Genomic DNA, 21,330 nt, shown 5'->3' with positions numbered 1-21,330 from the left:
CTCACAAGCGACTTCTAATCAAGCTGCGGGCCTATGGTGTATCGTCTCAGTTGTGCGACTGGATTCGTGATTTTCTGTCAGGAAGGTCGCAGTTCGTAGTAATAGACGGCAAATCATCGAGTAAAATTGAAGTGATATCAGGTGTTCCCCAGGGAAGCGTCCTGGGACCTCTGCTGTTCCTCATCTATATAAATGACCTGGGTGACAATCTGAGCAGTTCTCTTAGATTGTTCGCAGATGATGCTGTAATTTACCGTCTAGTAAGGTTATCCGAAGACCAGTATGAGCTGCAAAGCGATTTAGAAAAGATTGCTGTATGGTGTGGCAGGTGGCAGTTGACGCTAAATAACGAAAAGTGTGAGGAGATCCACATGAGTTCCAAAAGAAATCCGTTGGAGTTCGATTACTCGATAAATAGTACAATTCTCAAGGCTGTCAATTCAACCAAGTACCTGGGTGTTAAAATTACGAACAACTTCAGCTGGAAAGACCACATAGATAATATTGTGGGGAAGGCGAGCCAAAAGTTGCGTTTCATTGGCAGGACACTTAGAAGATGCAACAAGTCCACTAAAGAGACAGCTTACACTACACTCGTTCGTCCTCTGTTAGAATATTGCTGTGCGGTGTCGGATCCTTACCAAGTGGGATTGACGGAGGACATCGAAAGGGTGCAAAAAAGGACAGATCGTTTTGTATGATCACGAAATAGGGGAGAGAGTGTGGCAGATATGATACGCGAGTTGGGATGGAAGTCATTAAAGCAAAGACGTTTTTCGTCGCGGCGAGATCTATTTGCGAAATTTCAGTCACCAACTTTCTCTTCCGAATGCGAAAATATTTTGTTGAGCCCAACCTACATAGGTAGGAATGATCATCAAACTGAAATAAGAGAAATCACAGCGCGAACAGAAAGGTTTAGGTGTTCGTTTTTCCCGCGCGCTGTTCGGGAGTGGAATGGTAGAGAGATAGTATGATTGTGGTTCGATGAACCCTCTGTCAAGCACTTAAATGTGAATTGCAGAGTAATCATGTAGATGTAGATGTAGATGCAGGATATCTTAACGTTGGCCACAGAAAACTCTAACTGCTGGATCGTAATTCTGCCTCTGCTCTGGCCCCACATCCTCCATCTGACTAGCATCCTGTAGGGGAATGGCGAACATGAAGACATGGCCAGGCAGCACGTCTACTAGCCTGGGATTGATGCTGACGGAGCGCGTGCATACCATTCCTGCCATGTCTGCTCCAGTAATTAGGTGTCCCCAGTGCAATACTCTTTGACACGGCTCTGGCCTGACTACCAATGGGAGAAGCCTATCACAGCATTACGAGGTGCATTCAAGTTCTAAGGCCTCCGATTTTTTTTCTAATTAACTACTCACCCGAAATCGATAAAACTGGCGTTACTTCTCGACGTAATCTCCCTGCAGACGTACACGTTTTTCACAACGCTGACGCCATGATTCCATGGCAGCGGCGAAGGCTTCTTTAGGAGTCTGTTTTGACCACTGGAAAATCGCTGAGGCAATACCAGCACGGCTGGTGAATGTGCGGCCACGGAGAGTGTCTTTCATTGTTGGAAAAAGCCAAAAGTCACTAGGAGCCAGGTCAGGTGAGTAGGGAGCATGAGGAATCACTTCAAAGTTGTTATCACGAAGAAACTGTTGCGTAACGTCAGCTCGATGTGCGGGTGCGTTGTCTTGGTGAAACAGCACACGCGCAGCCCTTCCCGGACGTTTTTGTTGCAGTGCAGGAAGGAATTTGTTCTTCAAAACATTTTCGTAGGATGCACCTGTTACCGTAGTGCCCTTTGGAACGCAATGGCTAAGGATTACGCCCTCGTTGTCCCAGGACGTGGACACCATCATTTTTTCAGCACTGGCAGTTACCCAAAATTTTTTTGGTGGCGGTGAATATGTGTGCTTCCATTGAGCTGACTGGCGCTTTGTTTCTGGATTGAAAAATGGCATCCACATCTCATCCATTGTCACAACCGACGAAAAGAAAGTCCCATTCATGCTGTCGTTGCGCGTCAACATTGCTCGGCATCATGCCACACGGGCAGCCAAGTGGTCGTCCGTCAGCATTCGTGGCACCCACCTGGATGACACTTTTCGCATTTTCAGGTCGTCATGCAGGATTGTGTGCACATAACCCACAGAAATGCCAACTCTGGAGGCGATCTGTTCAACAGTCATTCGGCGATCCCCCAAAACAATTCTCTCCACTTTCTTGATCATGTAGTCAGACCGGCTTGTGCGAACTTGAGGTTGTTTCAGTTTGTTGTCACACGATGTTCTGGCTTCATTAAACTGTCGCACCCACAAAAGCACTTTCGACACATCCATAACTCCATCACCACATGTCTCCTTCAATTGTCGATGAATTTCAATTGGTTTCACACCACGTATATTCAGAAAACGAATGATTGCACGCTGTTCAAGGAAGGAAAACGTCGCCATTTTAAGTATTTAAAACAGTTCTCATTCTCGCCGCTGGCGGTAAAATTCCATCTGCCGTACGGTGTTGCCATCTCTGGGACGTATTGACAATGAACGCGGCCTCATTTTAAAACAATGCGCATGTTTCTATCTCTTTCCAGTCCGGAGAAAAAAAATCGGAGGCCTTAGAACTTGAATGCACCTCGTAGATCGACCATATGACCAACACCTCCTGCTGTCTCCAGCGTGTAGGCTGAGCAGATGAGCTGAATATTCAAGATCCAGGTGCAGAAGGCTTTGCACAAGTCATCAGCTGAGGATGCTTTGCACAATTTCCTAGTGATGTATTGGTCCACTCTGTGAGGTAATGGGCGAGTTCTGGCGCCCTGAAAATATTCTAAGTTCGGAGTTGGAGTGTCCGCGTGGGCCACTCGGCAGGCAGACCACATGGCGCCGGACATGAGGGGCAGCCCCAGTAGGGTCTGGTTCAGCAGGGGATACAACCCGTCGGCTTTGACCAATGACGTCAGAATTTGCCAGAGAGCATGTATTACAAAGATGAAAGAGCTGAGAAGAATGTTCAGAAACAAAGGAATGCAAGAGAGAAAAACTGTACTTCACATATATAAGGGCCAGTATTACTTTCACGTTAACGATATCGCGTGTTTGTATCTTAGTATTTCTCCACAAAATACAATGGAAAGAAATGAATGAAATACATTACTAGCAAAGAATACATCACGTTACGTGTATGTCAGTTGTATCTCGAAACTCTTTCGAACTGTATTGCTTAAGTGCAGTACAGGATACAAGTTCAGCGTACGTCGATTTTTTACTTTAAACTAGCATTGCTGTCCTGTTGTTCACTTGAACTATGTATCCCCTGCTTCACTAAACCGTAAATGAAACTCCCGATTCAAATTAAAAGCTCATTCGAAGTGTGTTGCATAAGTACAGTACGGAATACGAGTTTGTCGTAAGTCGATTTCTTCGTTTTGACTATCATTACTGTCTTATTCCTCACTTGAACGATGTATCCTCCGCTGCAGTAAACCGTAAGTGGAACACGGGATACAAATTGCAGATGGATTGTTTATTTCGTCTCCGCTATTACTAACAGTCCTTTCTTACGTACATATCAGTACTACTGATGACAGAAGGACCTACGTATGTAATATATGTATACCAGACTTCCCTTGACCTCTATATATGTACACTAGTAACGAAAAGGTGGAAATAGACGTACTTTACATTTGCAACCTGTACCTCAATTGAACTGGACGGAGACAAGAAGACGACACATGTACAATTTGTATCCCGTACTTCACTATGGGGTACAGTTTTCTTGTTGCCTTGGACGCTAATAGTATTCCATTCGTTACTTGAGCTATATAGCTATACGCAACATTTGTATCTTGCTCGCCAATTGACATATATAGTGTCAGTGTAGAGGCGAAGTGAAGGACGGGATACAAATTTTAGTTCTGTCGTCAGTGTAAAGATTAAGTGAAGGACGGGATACAATCTTTAGTTGTGTCGGGGGGTTTCGCCTGTAATATGGCAAGTACACATTCGAAAATGTCGTACTCATACTAGTGCTGGGAAACGAAAGAAGACCGACAGCTGAGAAATTTCTGTTGCGCACTTCACAACACGAAAATACACATATTTGTGGAATAAAACAGTGAAATATGTCAAAATAGTGAAATACAGTGAAAGAAGCAAATGGAAAAGTGAAATATTGAGGAATAATCGAAGCTCGCCTAGACAGTAACGAAAATTACATACCCACAAACAGACAAATCGATTCCTATAATGAAAATAAGTCACTAAATATTGTTCAACAATAACAAACTAATACTCCAAATTACCTCAATGTAATTACGAATAATTATTTTAATGTACAATGATAGCGCTTATCCGGAGCACAGAACTGTTTTATTATCTATGCCTCGACGTGAAGACATTACTATCTATGACTAATGTATGACGTCATTGGTCAAAGCCAACACGTTGTATCCCCTGCTTCACTAGACCCCCCCCCCCCCCCCAGCGTGTGGTCCAGCGACCGCGTGGCTGTGAATTCCATGGTGACGCTGTGTCGATGAAGAAGACATGCCAGAAGTGCCAAATATGGCGGACTTTGTGAAACCTTAATGGCAGACATTTCACAGTTCATATAGAAATTAATAGTAGCCAGAGGAATCATGATACCACAAAACGAAACATGTACATTATCATTATTCACACGACGATTCTGATGGTGTGATCAGATTTTCAATATCTTTATTAGTTTAAAGTTTAGTATCCGATGATAAATTATACAAGTAACACCCAGCAACGAATTTCCAAAATCTAAACGGTTCATCCGATTGTGTCGATCGACATGTCTTTAGAAAGCTATTAGTGTAAACCTAAATTGGTATATATTACAGGCATGTAACTTGAATACTACGTGAGTTATTGGCGGTCAAAGTGGCCGATTACTGTTAATCGTATCAGGCTGTAAGTACTCCACAGTTACACGAAAAAACGGTAGCAACATGCTTATAAATATATTTATTCAACTACGTCTTTGTTTATATTCGATATACCGGGTGATCAAAAAGGCAGCATAAATTTGAAAACTTAATAAACCACGGAATAATGTAGATAGGTAAAAATTGACACACGTGCTTGGAATGACATGGGGTTTTATTAGAACAAAAAAAAAAAAAACACCCCATATTGCTAGACGTGTGAAAGATCTCTTGCGCGCGTCGCTTGGTGATGATCGTGTGCTCAGCCGCCACTTTCGTCACGCTTGGCCTCCCAGGTCCCCAGATCTCAACCCGTGCGATTATTGGCTTTGGGGTTACCTGAAGTTGCAAGTGTATCGTGATCGACCAACATCTCTAGGGATGCTGAAAGACAACATACGACTCCAATGCCTGACCATAACTCCGGACATGCTTTACAGTGCTGTTCACGACATTATTCCTCGACTACAGCTATTGTTGAGGAATGGTGGTGCACATATTGAGCATTTCCTGTAAGGAACATCATCTTCACTTTGTCTTACTTTGTTATGCTAATTATTGCTATTCTGATCAGATGAAGCGCCATCTGTCGGACATTTTTTGAACTTTTGTATTTTTTTGGTTCTAATAAAACCCCGTGTCATTCCAAGCATGTGTGTCAATTTGTACCTCTCTACCTACATTATTTCGTGATTTATGCAGCTTTCAAATTTTATACTGACTTTTTGCACACCCGGTATACTATTCATGAAGAAATTGGTTAAATATTTACTGTGTTTTAGAAAGCAGAGAGACATTAGTTTACTGGCCTACCTTTTGTTTCTATACCTTTGATATATGTTTATTTGGTTTGTTTATATACTTAATAATGCGTGTTAGAGCGTGTTTATAGTCCAACTGTAGGAATATTTATTTAATTTCGACTTATTTAAATGTAAATCCAGTATTTCGTATGTGTTTCAATATGTTTGGGAGTGTGCATTGGCTTGAAGACGTGGCGGGAGCGCTCTAGCCAATCACAGCGCTCTTTAATGGGGAGACTGTATAGAAGTGGGGGAGCACGACAGGACAGGTATGAGGAGGCGCGACAGACGGTAGCGGGAAAGACTTGGAGAGTGGAGCAGTTTGCGCATGGTGGTGGGAGACAGGAATATTTCGTAGTGCCGACTTGTGCTCTTGTGTGATTTCTGTGGCTTGTGCAGTGAAGACGTAGTATGCGTTTAGAAGTGAATATCTTGCAAGCTATGTTGTTGATCATAACTAATTACGTGAAGTAGGAATCTATTGTTTCCCTGTTATTCAACTTATATTTTATTTAATTGCTGGACCATCGACACCAATAAGTGTTTTACAGTCATAAATGGCATTCTTAAAGGTACTGCTCCTATTGTACTCATCATTTACAGTCGTTACAATAGTACCTGCATATTTTATTTAATTGCAGTCTTTCATGTATAAATGTTTATGCTACGTTCAAAATTCGCAATTGCTGACCATTCGATTCTTGTCTACATTCACATTATATGATGCAGACTTAGCAGTATTTGGCCTGTAATGTGACAACTACGTATCCCAGTCCCTAGACAACGAAACCAGCCAAAACTTTCAATATTTCAGTTTTGTGTCTGAGGGTATGTAGTTGACGGCCACCACACCACATCGTTTCATTTTATTATTTGAAAGCCCGCTACTCACATCGATAGCGTCGACACTAGCATCACACGATGTTAAATGGGACAGTACCAGGGTCCTGTATCCCACGCAGCATGCTCATCCTGAGCAGATGCCCTCCAACATGCGAGACACCTGTGCGTGGGCATGCACATTTGTCTTGCATTGTGGGCGCATCCCGAGGTTCATTGCAGGCCACAGGGGATTTCGGGAGTCTGATGTCGCGGCTGGTCATGTCACCCTGACATATCACTGAAGCAATATCTGGCTCTCACTGCAGACTAGAGATGGGCACAACTGTTCTTTTCAGAGATCAGATCAGAACTGTTCACTCCCTGAAATGAACTAGCTCTTTTTCGTGACTCACCACTCATTCACAATAGAAAATAAATGGAAGGCACATTGCCCTTTAAACTTGGTTTATTCCCGTACTATACCTGTATTTTGACCTTATTTGATCCTATTTTAAAGTAACACAGATAATGAGTAAGAATTTTGTATTGTTTATTGAAATTTCCACTATATGACAAAGTTTTTGATTATTGATTTATTTTGCACTATCATGGTTTTTGGGTGATCGGAAAATGTTGTAACTTGAGATTTACATTAACAATATATTTGGCTATAATGTATTAAAATTTCATTAACCTCGTACAAATACATCGCAAGCCATATATTTTTAAAGTGAACGTTTCCTTCCGAAGACCCCTAAAATCGCAAAATCCGTACCAGAATAAGAAAAAAAGTATATAAATTTGACTGTAAGATTAAAGTGCTGCATATAACCTTACGCAGAATAAAACAAGGAAAATATTGGTGTATCACATTTTGCAATACGTTTATCGGTTCGCTCGTAATTAAAGTGTAAATCCGAGTGTCCATAATAAAAATCCTATAGTAAGAGGAGTCGTAAGGAACCTAAACTGATCAGTTTAAACAAATAAAAATAAAATAAAAACAAATTATGTATACATAACATAATAATGTAGCGCTAATAATAGTAATAGCGGTATTACTACGAAGAACAATATCCAGTAGAGACGAACTCCGATGCAGAGGCGCTGAGTCAAGCAGGTCGAGCCGCAAGCTGTATTACTGCGTGAGCTAAGACCGTAAAGACCAGAGTGACGCCTGAGTTGCTTTGCTCAACGCTCTGGCTAGAGTCGAGAATGGTGGGGTGAGCGTTGAGCGGGCGAGTTCCGAGGGTGGGGGGAGCGGTGAACGGCCACCAGTCACCCGCTCCGAGACAAATCGTCCATTCCCTTGCGAGCAGGTTGTTGCAAGTAGTTCCTATGTTATCCGCTAGGTGGCTCTCTGTCCTGTTGCTCGCATCAACTGCCTAGAGGGCAGGACGTGCGACTGAAACGATCGCCGACAGAGTGCGATGCTAAGTTAAGCTGCGCCAGACACTGCACGCGGCAGACGACGCACAGAGACGGCACGGCATATGTGAAACACAAAATCCAATGGGGCACTGCACAATGCAGGCAGCCAAGGTAGGAGCAGGGCAGAGGCCGGCACTGGCTGTGTTGTGTGGCTTGTAGTGTGCTCTGCTGTGGGGAAACGTTTGGAGCTACCGTTCTTTTTTTTTCTGAATCACTGATTGTTCACTCCTTTCAAAGATTCAACTCTATTAATCAGTTCAGGAACGGGTCCCCCATCTCTACTGCAGACACCATTGGTGCCTCTGACTTCTCTGCCTCTGAACCTTGAACCAGACACCATAGTCCCCACAGGCCAGGTCACTTGCCATCTACTTGGACCTTCTGTGTCTTGATGTGACCTCTGCTTTGTCCCACTAACCACAGGGATGTGAGGGGATCACAGTTTGGGAATCTGTGGAGACAAAGCCACTCCATCATCCAGATCTTTCCTCACCCCAGTGGCAACGATGCAGTGTACTGCCGGGGTCAGACTGCTGCCCCTTCCACACACCCCCTCTCCCCCTCTCTCCCCCCACCATACCTGCCTGGGCCTCCTGACACTGTGGACCCAACCCCATGCCGTTACATCCACCTGCTCTCCCCCTCTCCTCCCCCTCCCCTCCCCACTCTGACACCGCCAGTGACCAGACCATTTTCAGCCCTATGGTTATGTAAAGGCATTTCTGATCACCACAGATTGAATACTATAATACACTCGCTGCCTACACAAAGGCCAAACATACACTACTGGCCATTAATATTGCTACACCACGAAGAAATGCAGATGACAAACGAGTATTCATTGGACAAATATATTATACTAGAACTGACATGTGATTACATTTTATCGCAGTTCGGGTGTATAGATCCTGAGAAATCAGTACCCAGAACAACCACCTCTGGCCGTAATAATGGCCTTGATACCTGGGCATCTATTCAAACAGTGGTTGGATGGAGTATACATGTACAGCCTCCCATGCAGCTTCAACACGATACCACCATTCATCAAGAGTAGTGACTGAGGTATTGTGACAAGCCAGTTGCTCGGCCACCATTGACCAAACGTTTTCAATTGGTGAGAGATCTGGAGAATGTGCTGGAAAGGGCAGCAGTCGAACTGTTTCTGTATCCAGAAATGCTCGTACAGGACCTGCAACATGCGGTCGTGCATTATCCTGCTGAAATGTAGGGTTTCGCAGGGATCAAATGAACGGTAGAGCCACGCCCACTGTTCAAAGTGCTGTCAATGCAAACAAGAGGTGATCGAGATGCGTAACCAATGCCACCCCGTACCATCACGCCGGGTGATACGCCAGTATGGCGATGAGGAATACACGCTTCCAATATGCGTACACTGCGATGACGACAAACACGGATGCAGCCATCATGATGCTGTAAACAGAACCTGCATTCATCCGAAAAAATGACGTTTTGCCATTCGTACACCCAGGTTCGTCATTGAGTACACCATCGCAGGCGCTCCCATCTGTGGCTTTTGCAGGGTAACCGCAGCCATGGTCTCCGAGCTGATAGTCCGTGCTGCTGCAAACGTCGCCGAACTGTTCGTGCAGATGGTTGTTGTCTTGCAAACGTCCCCATCTATTGTTTCAGGGATCGAGAAGTGGCTGCACGATCCGTTACAGCCATGCGGATAAGATGCCTGTCATCTCGACTGCTAGTGATACGAGGCCGTTGGGATCCTGTACGGCGTTCCGTATTACCCTCCTGAGCCCGCAGATTCCATATTCTGCTAACAGTCATTGGATCTCGACCAACGTGAGCAGTAATGTCGCGATACGACAAACCGCAATCGCGATAGGCTACAATCCGACCTTTATCAAAGACGGAAACGTGATGGTACGTATGTCTAGGCATCACAATAACGTTTGACCAGGCAACGTCTTCAACTGCTGTTTGTGTATGAGAAATCGGTTGGAAACTTTCCTCATGTCAGCACGTTGTAGGTGCCGCCACGGGCGCCAACCTTGTGTGAATGCTCTGAAAAGCTAATCATTTGCATATCACAGCATCTTGTTCCTGTCGGTTAAATTTCGGGTCTGTAGCACGTCATCTTCGTGGTGTAACAATTTCAATGGCCAGTAGTGTATAATTAACTTTGCATCATAAGCTCAGTTTGTGCAGGCAAATGTGCTTGGCATCTGTTATGGTTATCACTTGAAAAATTGCTTATCAGTGACCTGTAATGGATCTGAAAATTATGCAACTACTACAACAAGCTTCATCGAAAGAACTGTCACAGTGTCATATCCTGAATGGAGAATAATGGTACTACAGATAGTGGGCATATACAATGCAAAGTGAGTAGGTGTTTTTCTTTCAAATTTGACCACACAGGAAAAGGTTCCATGAGGAGTTCACTTAGTATCAATCTGGATGAACAAAGCCACATGTAGATATAGGGTATTCTCCACTGCAATAAATATGTGGACGAAAATGTGAGAAATGAATGTTTCAATGTTCAAAATAGTGTTACAGAAATTGTAGTCCCAGATGGACAATACAAATAAGTATAAGTGCACACATGGATTCGAATGAGTCACAAAGGAAAATTAAAGCCAACAATATTCTTATAAAAACAATTCTAGTATATTCAGCCAAAAAAAATTAAAGTAAAACTCCATTGCAAGGTGATAAATACGTGACATGAGAAGCTATTCTGAATAACATTACTTGAAAATATATAGGTTGTTTCAAAAAGCACTTTACTTTAAAAATTCATATAAATTTATTGAAAGAAGATATAGAGCTGGATTTAGTGCTATTTTGTAGGGAAACACCTCAAGTTTTTTTACCTTAAACTAAAGATGTTGTATGTGGCTTCCGTTGCTTATCCTGCACACATCCCATTCGAAGTCAATTCCTTCCCAAACTTGCTGTAGTATTGCAGGTGTAACTTGCTCAGTGGCGGCGTAAATTCTTGTTCTAAATTCAGCTAGAGAAGCCGGCACAGGAGGTACAAACAGGATATCGTTAATGACTCCCCATTTAAAAAATCGAGTGTTGTTGGGTCTGGGGAACGTGGAGGCCATGCAGTTGGCGCATCACTGCCAATCCATTGACCTGAAAAGCGGTCACTGAGAAAATACCAGACGTCAGCCAGGTAGTGGGGTGGTGCACCATCAAAATGGCTCTGAGCACTATGGGACTTATCATCTGAGGTCATCAGTCCCCTAGAACTTAGAACTACTTAAACCTAACTAACCTAAGGACATCACACACATCCATGCCCGAGGCAGGATCCGAACCTGCGTCCGTAGCGGTCGCGCTGTTTCAGACTGAAGCGCCTAGAACCGCTCGGCCACACCTGCCGGCGGTGCACCATCTCGTATCGATCTGTGGTATCAAAAAATTTTGGAACATATCCAGGTACACTATCCCATTGACGGTTCTCTCGCGGAAAAAATGGGCTGTATACTTTGTTCTTGCCCTATGCACAAAAAGCGTTCAGTTTATGGCTATCACGAACATGTTGCAATGTTTGATGTGGATTTTCACTGCCCCAAATCCAATAGTTATGAGCGTTAAGGCGCTGCAGTCATGGACTGTGCGGCTGATCCCGGCAGAGGTTCGAGTCCTCCCTCGGGCATGGGTGTGTGTGTTTGTCCTTACGACAATTTAGGTTAAGTAGTGTGTAAGCTTAGGGACTGATGACCTTAGCAGTTAAGTCCCATAACATTTCACACACATTTGAACATGAGTGTTAACCTTGCCACTTAGGTGAAAAGTCGACTCGTCAGAAAAGACGATGTTCATCCTCATGAATTTGGTTTAACATATGCGCACAGAAGGTCTTGCGAGCAAATTTATCAGTGTCTTTTATAGCTTGTACGATCGTAAATCTGTACGTTTTCAAATGCAAACGATTTCTCAATACACGCCAAACAGTCGTATGTGGGATATGCAGTTCATGAGATGCACGCTGAGTCGTTTTCGTAGGGCTGTTGACAAAGCGTCGTCTCGCTCACTCAACGACGTCGTCAAGATATGGACTACCTGATGAATTCCCAAGCCTTACCGAGCACCCGTATTTCTACAAAACATTTATGCCACTCATAAATTGTAGGCCTACTAGGATGATCTTTTGCGTACTTGGTAGGGAAATTACGTTGAACCGTTGTCGCCGACTTCGATTCTTCAAACCAAAACACACAGCTAGCACTCTCGGGTCCAGTGAACGCAGCCATCTTTAACGCAACTGCCGCTAGCGCTCCTTACAGTGCGATTCGGCACTAGCGAACTACGCGAGACAAAACACGGTGCATTTCCCCACAAATTGACGCTACACTCACCTCTGTAGGTACTATGAATTAATCTATATAAATTTTCTAAGTTGTAAAGTCCTTTTTGAAACACACAGTACTTGTTGTAGAAGCACCATGAATAAAACGTAAATGACGTAGACAGCTAAAGCCCACAACGGCCAGCTATCGATCGCAACTGTACCAAAAAGCATGCTGAAACACCAAAATACCATCAGCTTCCCCCAGAACGTCTAAACCACACTAATGCAGGACCCAAACGCAAGAGTGTAGCGTTGTCTTTCAGAGCATATCGGCACAAATAAAATTTGGCAGCCTCTCTGCACTCCCATTGGCACATGCCAGTCAAAGCTCCTGAACTGCTGGAGATATGACATGTGAAGTAGCGTAAAGATATCTCTTGGCGGGCGGTCTAACTTGCGAGGCACGTGATATTTCAAACGAGTGACTCGTGCTGGGTGCACATGTTCAGAAAAAATGTTCAAATGTGTGTGAATTCCTAAGGAACCAAACTGTTGAGGTCATCGGTCCCTAGACTTACGCACCACTTAAACTAACTTAAGCTAAGAACAACACACACACACCCATGCCCGAGGGAGGACTCGAACCTCTGGCGGGCGGGAGGAGCCGCGCAATCCGTGACAAGGCGCCTCAAACCAAGCGGCCACTTCGCGCGGCTCGCATGCTGAGAATATGTGAAACTACGAAACTAGGCGGAGGATACGGCACTGACATGTTTAAAAAGGTAACTGTTAATTTTCATCATGAAGTGCGGTCACGTGGACCTTAGGACCTTATAATGGGACTTGTGACCTCGATATCGAAATAAGCTGGACAAGTGACTGGTTTTGGTCTGACACCTATAATCAGATCTTAAAACTTCGCCATGAATCCTATGCGTCCTAACGCTTTTTAAGATCTGGTGACAGCTGCAAAATCAAAACTGTTCATCTCTTCAGATAAATCAAAATTTTACCAAGACTGTGAATTCTGCTGTGTATACAGACTCTTTATTGTTTACACTTATACCACTTTCAAAACTGACACCCAGAATGGATGTTTTTAAATCCGTAAATATCGTTAACTTGCTTTTGTTTGTTCCAGATGAGTATGGACGCCACAGCTGTATGCCTCATAGCTTGTCTTCTCTTTGCACGAGGTAAGAACCTAAGACATACTTACAATTAAGTGTAACATATTTTAGATATATCACAACATAGTTGCCGGCCGTTGTGGCCGAGTGGTTCTAGGCACTTCAGTCCGGAACCGCGCTGCTGCTACGGTCGCAGGCTCGAATCCTGCCTCGGGCATGGATGTGTCTTATGTCCTTAGGTTTAAGTAGTTCTAAGTTTGTAACCTCCCCGCATGAAATTTGAAAGTCAATGATTGTAACAAATGTTCCAGTATGTTAAGTCCCCACAAAACTGAATAATAAAATGAGCCAAGCGTAACCTCCTTGCAAAATTAAAGAATAATAATGGTCCAAATGTAAACTTCCCACGAAATTAAAGAATAATAATTGATCATAAACCCACAATAACATTAATTAAATAATGAACCATGAACTGAATGTAACAACTGAACAGCAATAATTAAACCTGACAAATTTTATAAGGCCAGCTGCGCTGACTTACGGCCCTGTGAAATAATTAAACCAAAATTCTTGCCTCAGTAAAACTGCATCTACTGTATATCTGCTCTTATTTTTCGGCATAGCTTCGTGCAATTCTGGCTAATATTTAATTTTGATTCTTGGAAGGAATGCATAGGAAAAATTATTTAGCTGGAAATGAATCTTTTTCTTTAAATGAGTTACTTTATAAAAAGTTATTATTGGCGCATCATTTTGAACAAATTAGTCACAATTAACACACGTTATTAACTGAGCGCAATGCTGCTTCATTACCTTTCACAATATTACACATCGTCCTGAATCGTGACCAGAGTCGCGGGAAGATCGCGCCGCCGACGCATGCCGACGTCTGCTCGGTACAACTGTCCACTCGCTACTACTGTATCCGACTGCCTACACGCAACAACTGAGTACGACTCGTAACAGAACTCTCCTGCGGTCAAGCGCAGACTAGCAACGATAAATAACTCTCTGGTCAGAGATTCTGTCATGCCTCGCCATCGCTGGTAATGAATGCATATGAAACGTACGCGTTTCAAGTTCTAGGGGACTGATGACCTCAGATGTTAAGTCCTATAGTGCTTAGAGCCATTTGAACAACATAGTTTCTAATATTAACAAATATCGCTCGTTGTCGCAAGAAATTAAGAATCAACGACACACCAAAAAAATATCGTCATCATTATTGTTGCTGTTGTAGTCATAAGTCCGACGTTTGGTGTGATGAAGCGCCACCCGCTAATCTTCATCTCTGCACAATTACAAGAGGCGTTCAGTAAACAATGCAACACATTTCTTTCTGAAGGTTCAAATGGCTCTGAGCACTATGGGACTTCTGAGGTCATCAGTCCCCTAGAACTTAGTACTAATTAAACCTAAGCTGAGGACATTACACACATCCATGCCAGAGGCAGAATGCGAACCTATGACCGTAGCGGTCGCGCGGTTCACGCCTAGAATCGCTCGGCCACTTCAGCTGGCTCTTTCTGAAGGCACGTCGGTTTTATACAGGATTCTAATGTAAAATATTATCTCCCACTCTTTTGGCTACAAAACCCTATTTTTAAACATTTTTCCATTCAATGCGACGATCTTACGCCACTTTACTCGGAGAGTTTGTATTCTCTCGTGGTACCACTCTACTGGTCGACGTAGGGGCCAATGCCTTGCATCAGTAACCTTCCCCCATCTACACTGAAGAGCCAAAGAAACTGGTACACCCGCCAAATATAGTGTAGGGACCCCGCGAGCACGTAAAAATGCAACAACACGACACGGCATAGACTCGACTAGTGTCTGAAATAGTGCTGGAGGGAATTAACACCATGAACCCTGCAGGGCTGTCCATATATCCATAGGAGTACGAGGGGTGGAGATCCCTTCTGAACAGCAGGTGATCCCAGATATGCTCAATAATGTTCACTTGTCAGGAGCCACTCTGTAGAAATTCTGGACGTGTGGGGTGTCGCATTGTCCTGCTGGAATTGCCCAACTCCGTCGGAATGCACAATGGACGTGAATGGACGCAGGTAATCAGACAGGATGCTTACGTATGTGTCACCTGTCAGGGTTCACTCCCACTGCACACGCCCCACACAATTACTAAGCCTCCAACAGCTTGAACAGTCTCTTGCTGACATGCAGGGTCCATGGGTTCACGAGGTTGTCTCCATACCCGTACACGTCCATCCGCTCGATACAATTTGAAACGAGACTCGTCCGACCAGGCAACTTGTTTATAGTAATCCACAGTCCAATGTCGGTGTTGACGGCCCCAGGCAAGCGTAAGGCTTTGTGTCGTGCAGTCATCAAGGGTAGACGCGTGGGCCTTCAGCTCCGAAAGCCCATATCGACGGTGTTTCGTTGAATGGTTCGCACGGTGACACTTGTTTATGGCTCAGCAATGAAATTGCAGCAATTTGCGTAAGGGTTGCACTTCTGTCACGTTGAACGATTCTCTTCAGTCGTCGTTGGTCCCGTTCTTGCAGCGATGTCGGAGATTTGATGTTTTACCGGATTCCTGATATTCACGGTACACTCGTGAAATGGTCGTACTGGAAGATCTCCACTTCAGCGGTACCTCGGAGATTGTCTGTCCCATCGCTCGAGTGCCGACTATAACACCACGTTCAAACTCACTTAAATCTGCCATTGTAGCAGCAGTAACTTGTTGTCTTATATAGGCGTTGCCGATCACATCGCCGTGTTCTGCCTGTTTACGTGTATCTGTATTTGAATACGCGTGCCTATACCAGTTTCTTCGTCACTTCAGTGTAGTTATTGGCTCTTGTGTGCATGCTTCACGGAGAATAAGGCGTTCACTTGCATTTTTGTGACGACGAACAATCTGAAGCCGTTTGTTCAATTTCCTGAGTATGGCACAGTACTCTTCAGGGTTGATCGTTGCAGCATGAGGGGAGACGTGCCGGCAGCCGTGGCCGAGCGGTTCTAGGCGCTTCAGTCCTGAACCGCGCTGCTGCTGCGGTCGCAGGTTCGAATCCTGCCTCGGGCATGGATGTGTGTGATAAATGGTTCAAATGGCTCTGAGCACCATGGGACTTAACAGCTATGGTCATCAGTCCCCTAGAACTTAGAACTACTTAAACCTAACTAACCTAAGGACAGCACAGAACACCCAGTCATCACGAGGCAGAGAAAATCCCTGACCCCGCCGGGAAACGAACCCGGGACTCCGGGCGCGGGAAGCGAGAACGCTACCGCACGACCACGAGCTGCGGACGATGTGTGTGATATCCTTAGTTTAGTTAGGTTTAAGTAGTTCTAAGTTCTAGGGGTCTGGTAACCCTATATGTTAAGTCCCATAGTGCTTGGAGCCATTTGAACCATTTTTTGAGGGAAGACGTCAAACAGAATAATCCCTTAAGAGTCCCAGAAGACCGTGACCATGACTTTACCAGCTGAGGGTGAGGTTTTGAAATTTTCCTTCCGTGGGAGGTGGTCTGGTGCAACTCCATTGATTGTCGTTCGGTTTCCAGTTTGAAGTGACATATCGATGTTTCATCGCCTGTGCCGATGTTCGACAAAAAATTGTTACAATCAGCCTCGTAACGTGCAAGCAATTCCGCACAGATGGTGCTTCGTTGCTCTTTATGGTCTTGTATTAGGCGGTGAGGAACCTAGTTAAAATGGTTCAAATGGCTCTAAGCGCTATGGGACTTAACATCTGAAGTCATCAGTCCTCTAGACTTAGAACTACTTAAACCTAACTAACCTAAGGACATCACACACATCCATGCCCGAGGTAGGATTCGAACCTGCGACCGTAGCAGTAGCGCGGTTCCAGACCTAAGCTCCTAGAATCGCTCGGCCACAGCGGCCGGCCAGAATCCCAGTGGGCACACCCATTTGAGTACCCCGTCTGGGGGACGTGTGTGTCGACACTACCAACAGAGACGTCCAGATGAGCAGCCAGGTGTTCGGTGATCCATCCACCATCTCGAATCAGGGTGTCCTCACGATCCAGCATTAAAGGAGTGAGCTGTGTAAGGCCGGCCGGCACACGGGAGATCAGACAGATTTGCGCGACCTTGTTGCGATGATAACAGACGCCTCGCCCAACGACTCACCGTGATTTTGTTCACTGTCATGTCTCTGCGGACATTCTGCAAGCGCCCGTGAATATCAGCGATGATCCGGTTTTCTGCCGAAAGAAACTGCATGATAGGTCTCCGCTTGGAACGCGCCTGTCCGCAGCTTGTGGTCTAGTGGCTAGCGTTGCTGCCTCTGGATCACGCCGTCCCGGGTTCGATACCCGGCCGGGTTGGGGATTTTCCCTGCCCAGGGACTGTGTTGTCCTCATCATTTCATCATCATTATCATTCGTGACCATGGCTAGATTTTCTGTCCGTAGCTCGTGGTCTAGTGGCTAGCGTTACTCCCTCTGGATCACGCCGTCCCAGGTTCAATTCCCGGCTGGGTTGGGGATTTTTCTCTGCCCGGGGAGTGGGTGTTTGTGTTGTCCTCATCATTTCATCATCATTATCATTCGTGACCATGGCTAGATTTCCTGTCCACAGCTCGTGGTCTAGTGGCTAGCGTTACTCCCTCTGGATCACGCAGTCCCATGTTCAATTCCCGGCTGGGTTCGAGATTTTTCTCTGCCCGGGGAGTGGGTGTTTGTGTTGTCCTCATCATTTCATCATCATCATCATTCGTGACCATGGCTAGATTTCCTGTCCGCAGCTTATGGTCTAGTAGCTAGCGTAGCTGCCTCTGGAGCACGCAGTCCCGGGTTCGATTCCCAGCCGGGTTGGGGATTTTCTCTGCCCAGTGCCGGAATGTTTGTGTTGTCCTCATCATTTCGTCATCATAATCATTCGTGACCATGGCTAGACTCGTGGTCTAGTGGCTAGCGTTGCTGCCTCTGGATCATGCTGTCCCAGGTTCGATTCCTGGCCAGGTTGTGGATTTTCTCTGCCCAGGAACTGGGTGTTTCTGTTGTCCTCATCATTTCATCATGATTATCATTCGTGACCATGCCTAGATTTCCTGTCTGCAGCTAGTGGTCTAGTGGCTAGCGTTGCTGCCTCTGGATCATGCCGTCCCGTGTTCGATTAACGGCCGGGTTGGGCATTATCTCTGCCCGGGGACTAGGTCTTTATGTTGTCCACATCATTTGATCATCATTATCATTCGTGACCATGGCTAGATTTCCTCTCCGCAGCTCGTGGTCTAGTGGCTAGCGTTGCTGCCTCTGGATCACGTGGTCCCGCGTTCGACTCCAGTCCGGGTTGGGGATTTTCTCTGCCCAGGCGCTGGGTGTTTGTGTTGTCCTCATCATTTCATCACCGTTATCATTCGTGACCATGGCTAGATTTCCTGTCCGCATCTGGTGGTCTAGTGGCTAGCGTTACTGTCTCTGGATCACCCGGTCCCGGGTTCGATTCCCGGCCGGGTTGGGGATTTTCTCTGCCTGGGGAGTGGGTGTTTCTGTTGTCCTCATCATTTCATCATCATATCATTCGTGACCATGGCTAGATTTGCCTGTGTACAAAAATTTGGCTGTGTAAAAATTGGGGACTTTTTACGGGCGCTCCTGACCGCGTAATTGAGCGCCCCACAGACCAAACGTTATCATCATCCTTGGAACGCACGTCAGTTCTAGACGCCATTTTGAAGGATACGTACACGCCGCACCTATCGGAACTTCATGAAACTATGGGCGCTGAAGCTGGAATATTCTACCATGTCCCACAGGAAATTCCACATTTTTTAAACCGAAACTGGCCGGGAAAAAATATGTTGCATTACTTACTGAACGCCCTTCGTACTTCAGCCCATATCCATTTGAACCTATTTATGTACCCATGTCCTGCTCTCCCTCTGCAATTTCTAATCCCAACACTTCCGTCCCATTACGAAACATTCTTTGGTGCCTCATAACATATTGCATTAACCAATCCCTCCTTTTAGTTGTGCGATAAATTTCTTTTTCCCTTTGTTTGATTCAGTACCTCTTAATCACTTAATGTGGCTACCCGTCTAATCTTCAGTAGTCTTCTGAAGCGTCACATTTCAAAATCTTCCACTCACGTTAACATTTTATTTCCATGCGTGGGTACACTCCACACAAATACTTTCAGAAAAGTCAATTAACACTTTATTTCATACAGTTTTCATTGTTAAGAAATTTCCCCTTTTCAGAAATGCTTTTCTTGCTATGGCATTTTCTTGCCATTGCAGTTTTTATCTCCTTCACTTCGGACATCGTCAGTTATTTTGCTCCCAAAATAGCAAAAATCATCTACTACTTTTACAATCTCATTTCCTTATCTAATTCATTCAGAAACGTCTGACTCGATTTACCTACGTTCCGTTACCTTCGCTGCACATTTGTTGATGTTCATGGTATGACCTCTTTTCAAAACTTTCCCCATGATGCCTGCACGAATATTCTGCAAATCACATTCAAGTGCCTGTCATCAGGATAACTGCAATTACTGCTACAGGCGCGTTCCTGCGCTTATTGGATGTCGATGAGTGGTTCATGTCTGCCGTCCTGGGCGAATGCAGTCGAGTGGTATCGCCAGGTTCAATATTTCCCTTTCGCATACTGAAGTTCTCAAAAACGTTTGTGTGTCAGGAACAGGCTTTCACCAGAAATGGAGCAACAAGTTGGTAGTGTGGTAGTATAATTTCGTTAGTGTAGTAGTATATAACAAGAAAAGCCTCCCCCCTCCCCAGAGAAAAATCCCTCGATTCTTGATGCGCCTACCACATCTGCCAGACCACCTGTGGATAACACAAATAGTCGTATCAAGGGGACACGGCCTCGAGCGAATTTCGAATGGTTGATCGTACTAATATTGGCACACATTTTTCAGAATCTATTTGTTCAAAACAAACCAAATGTGAAACGGGCATAGATTGTCATGTTTTCTTCAAAGAATACTACTTATTCGAGAGTAGTATTGTTATCACAGCAGAAACTTATAGAAAAGCCCGTGATCTAAAGAACAGGCGTTTATGGAATGCTGTCGCACCCTCGATGTTCTCAGCACCGACCACACAGGAACTACTATTGGTATCGTTGTGACATGCGTGGATCAGTATCCGCCAAGAACGATTCCAACGTTTTGTAGAGTCCACGCCTGGATGTGTTGCTCTAGTTTCGAGGAGCGACTCGCTATTAACATAACAACCAGTGCCTTCCCAAGACTTTTGACCACTCTGTGTAGATTAGCTTCTTAATTGGATCGCACACTGCATATCTAACCCATGTTAATTTAGGCAAGTAATTGACCCATTTCTGAAAAAAAATATTTGATGCAGGACCTTAATATTTTTACTGTATGTTACATGATGCTGAAAGAGTCAGCTGTACTAAAATCTACTTTATCCATTTTATAGTTTTTAAGAAATACTTTTTTTAAATTTATTAAGAAAAAGTATTAAGTTTTTCTGCAGAAAATATTTTTTTGTGAACTTCCTAATGAGAGAATATTAATTAATGTTGTGCCAGAGGAGTCTCTGGAAATTTATCTGTGAGTTTCTGCTATAATGGAGCATATGTACTGAAAATTTTTGTTTGCAGGAAATTGACTTTAAAGAAAAAACTTTTTAAATTTGTTACTTACACTTAATTAAAACTGTCCTGCTGCATATGATGGCCCTTCTTTGGCCTCTAGCAGATCTTCCAGCTTCTTTTTCACCTTCCTGGATGTTTGTCTTGCTTTCTTGGCCATATTAGATGCAGACCTGTCTGCATCAGCTATCCTTATTTTAACTGAATGTTACAGCCCAGTGACCATATTTTCACCAGGATTAATTCCCAGCTTTTTCAGTACCAGTACCCAACACTTTCCAATGTTACCACACCTGAATATAATAACAGCATCA

General features: G+C 44.5%; 1 protein-coding gene across 1 annotated transcript in view; it reads left to right on the top strand.

Annotated features, from left to right (window-relative positions):
- LOC126109810 (carbonic anhydrase) overlaps window positions 1-21,330 on the top strand; it is a 214,348-nt gene that overhangs the window by 106,644 nt on the left and 86,374 nt on the right. Inside the window, exon 2 of the mRNA XM_049914870.1 lies at window positions 13,443-13,497. Coding sequence (XP_049770827.1) covers window positions 13,443-13,497 — 55 coding nt within the window. The remainder of the gene's footprint in view (window positions 1-13,442; window positions 13,498-21,330) is intronic.

This window comes from Schistocerca cancellata, chromosome 12 (genome assembly GCF_023864275.1).
Source record: "Schistocerca cancellata isolate TAMUIC-IGC-003103 chromosome 12, iqSchCanc2.1, whole genome shotgun sequence".
NCBI lineage: Eukaryota > Metazoa > Arthropoda > Insecta > Orthoptera > Acrididae > Schistocerca > Schistocerca cancellata.
The sequence above is the reverse complement of the archived record's forward strand: the minus strand, read 5'-3'. Positions and strand labels throughout refer to the sequence as shown.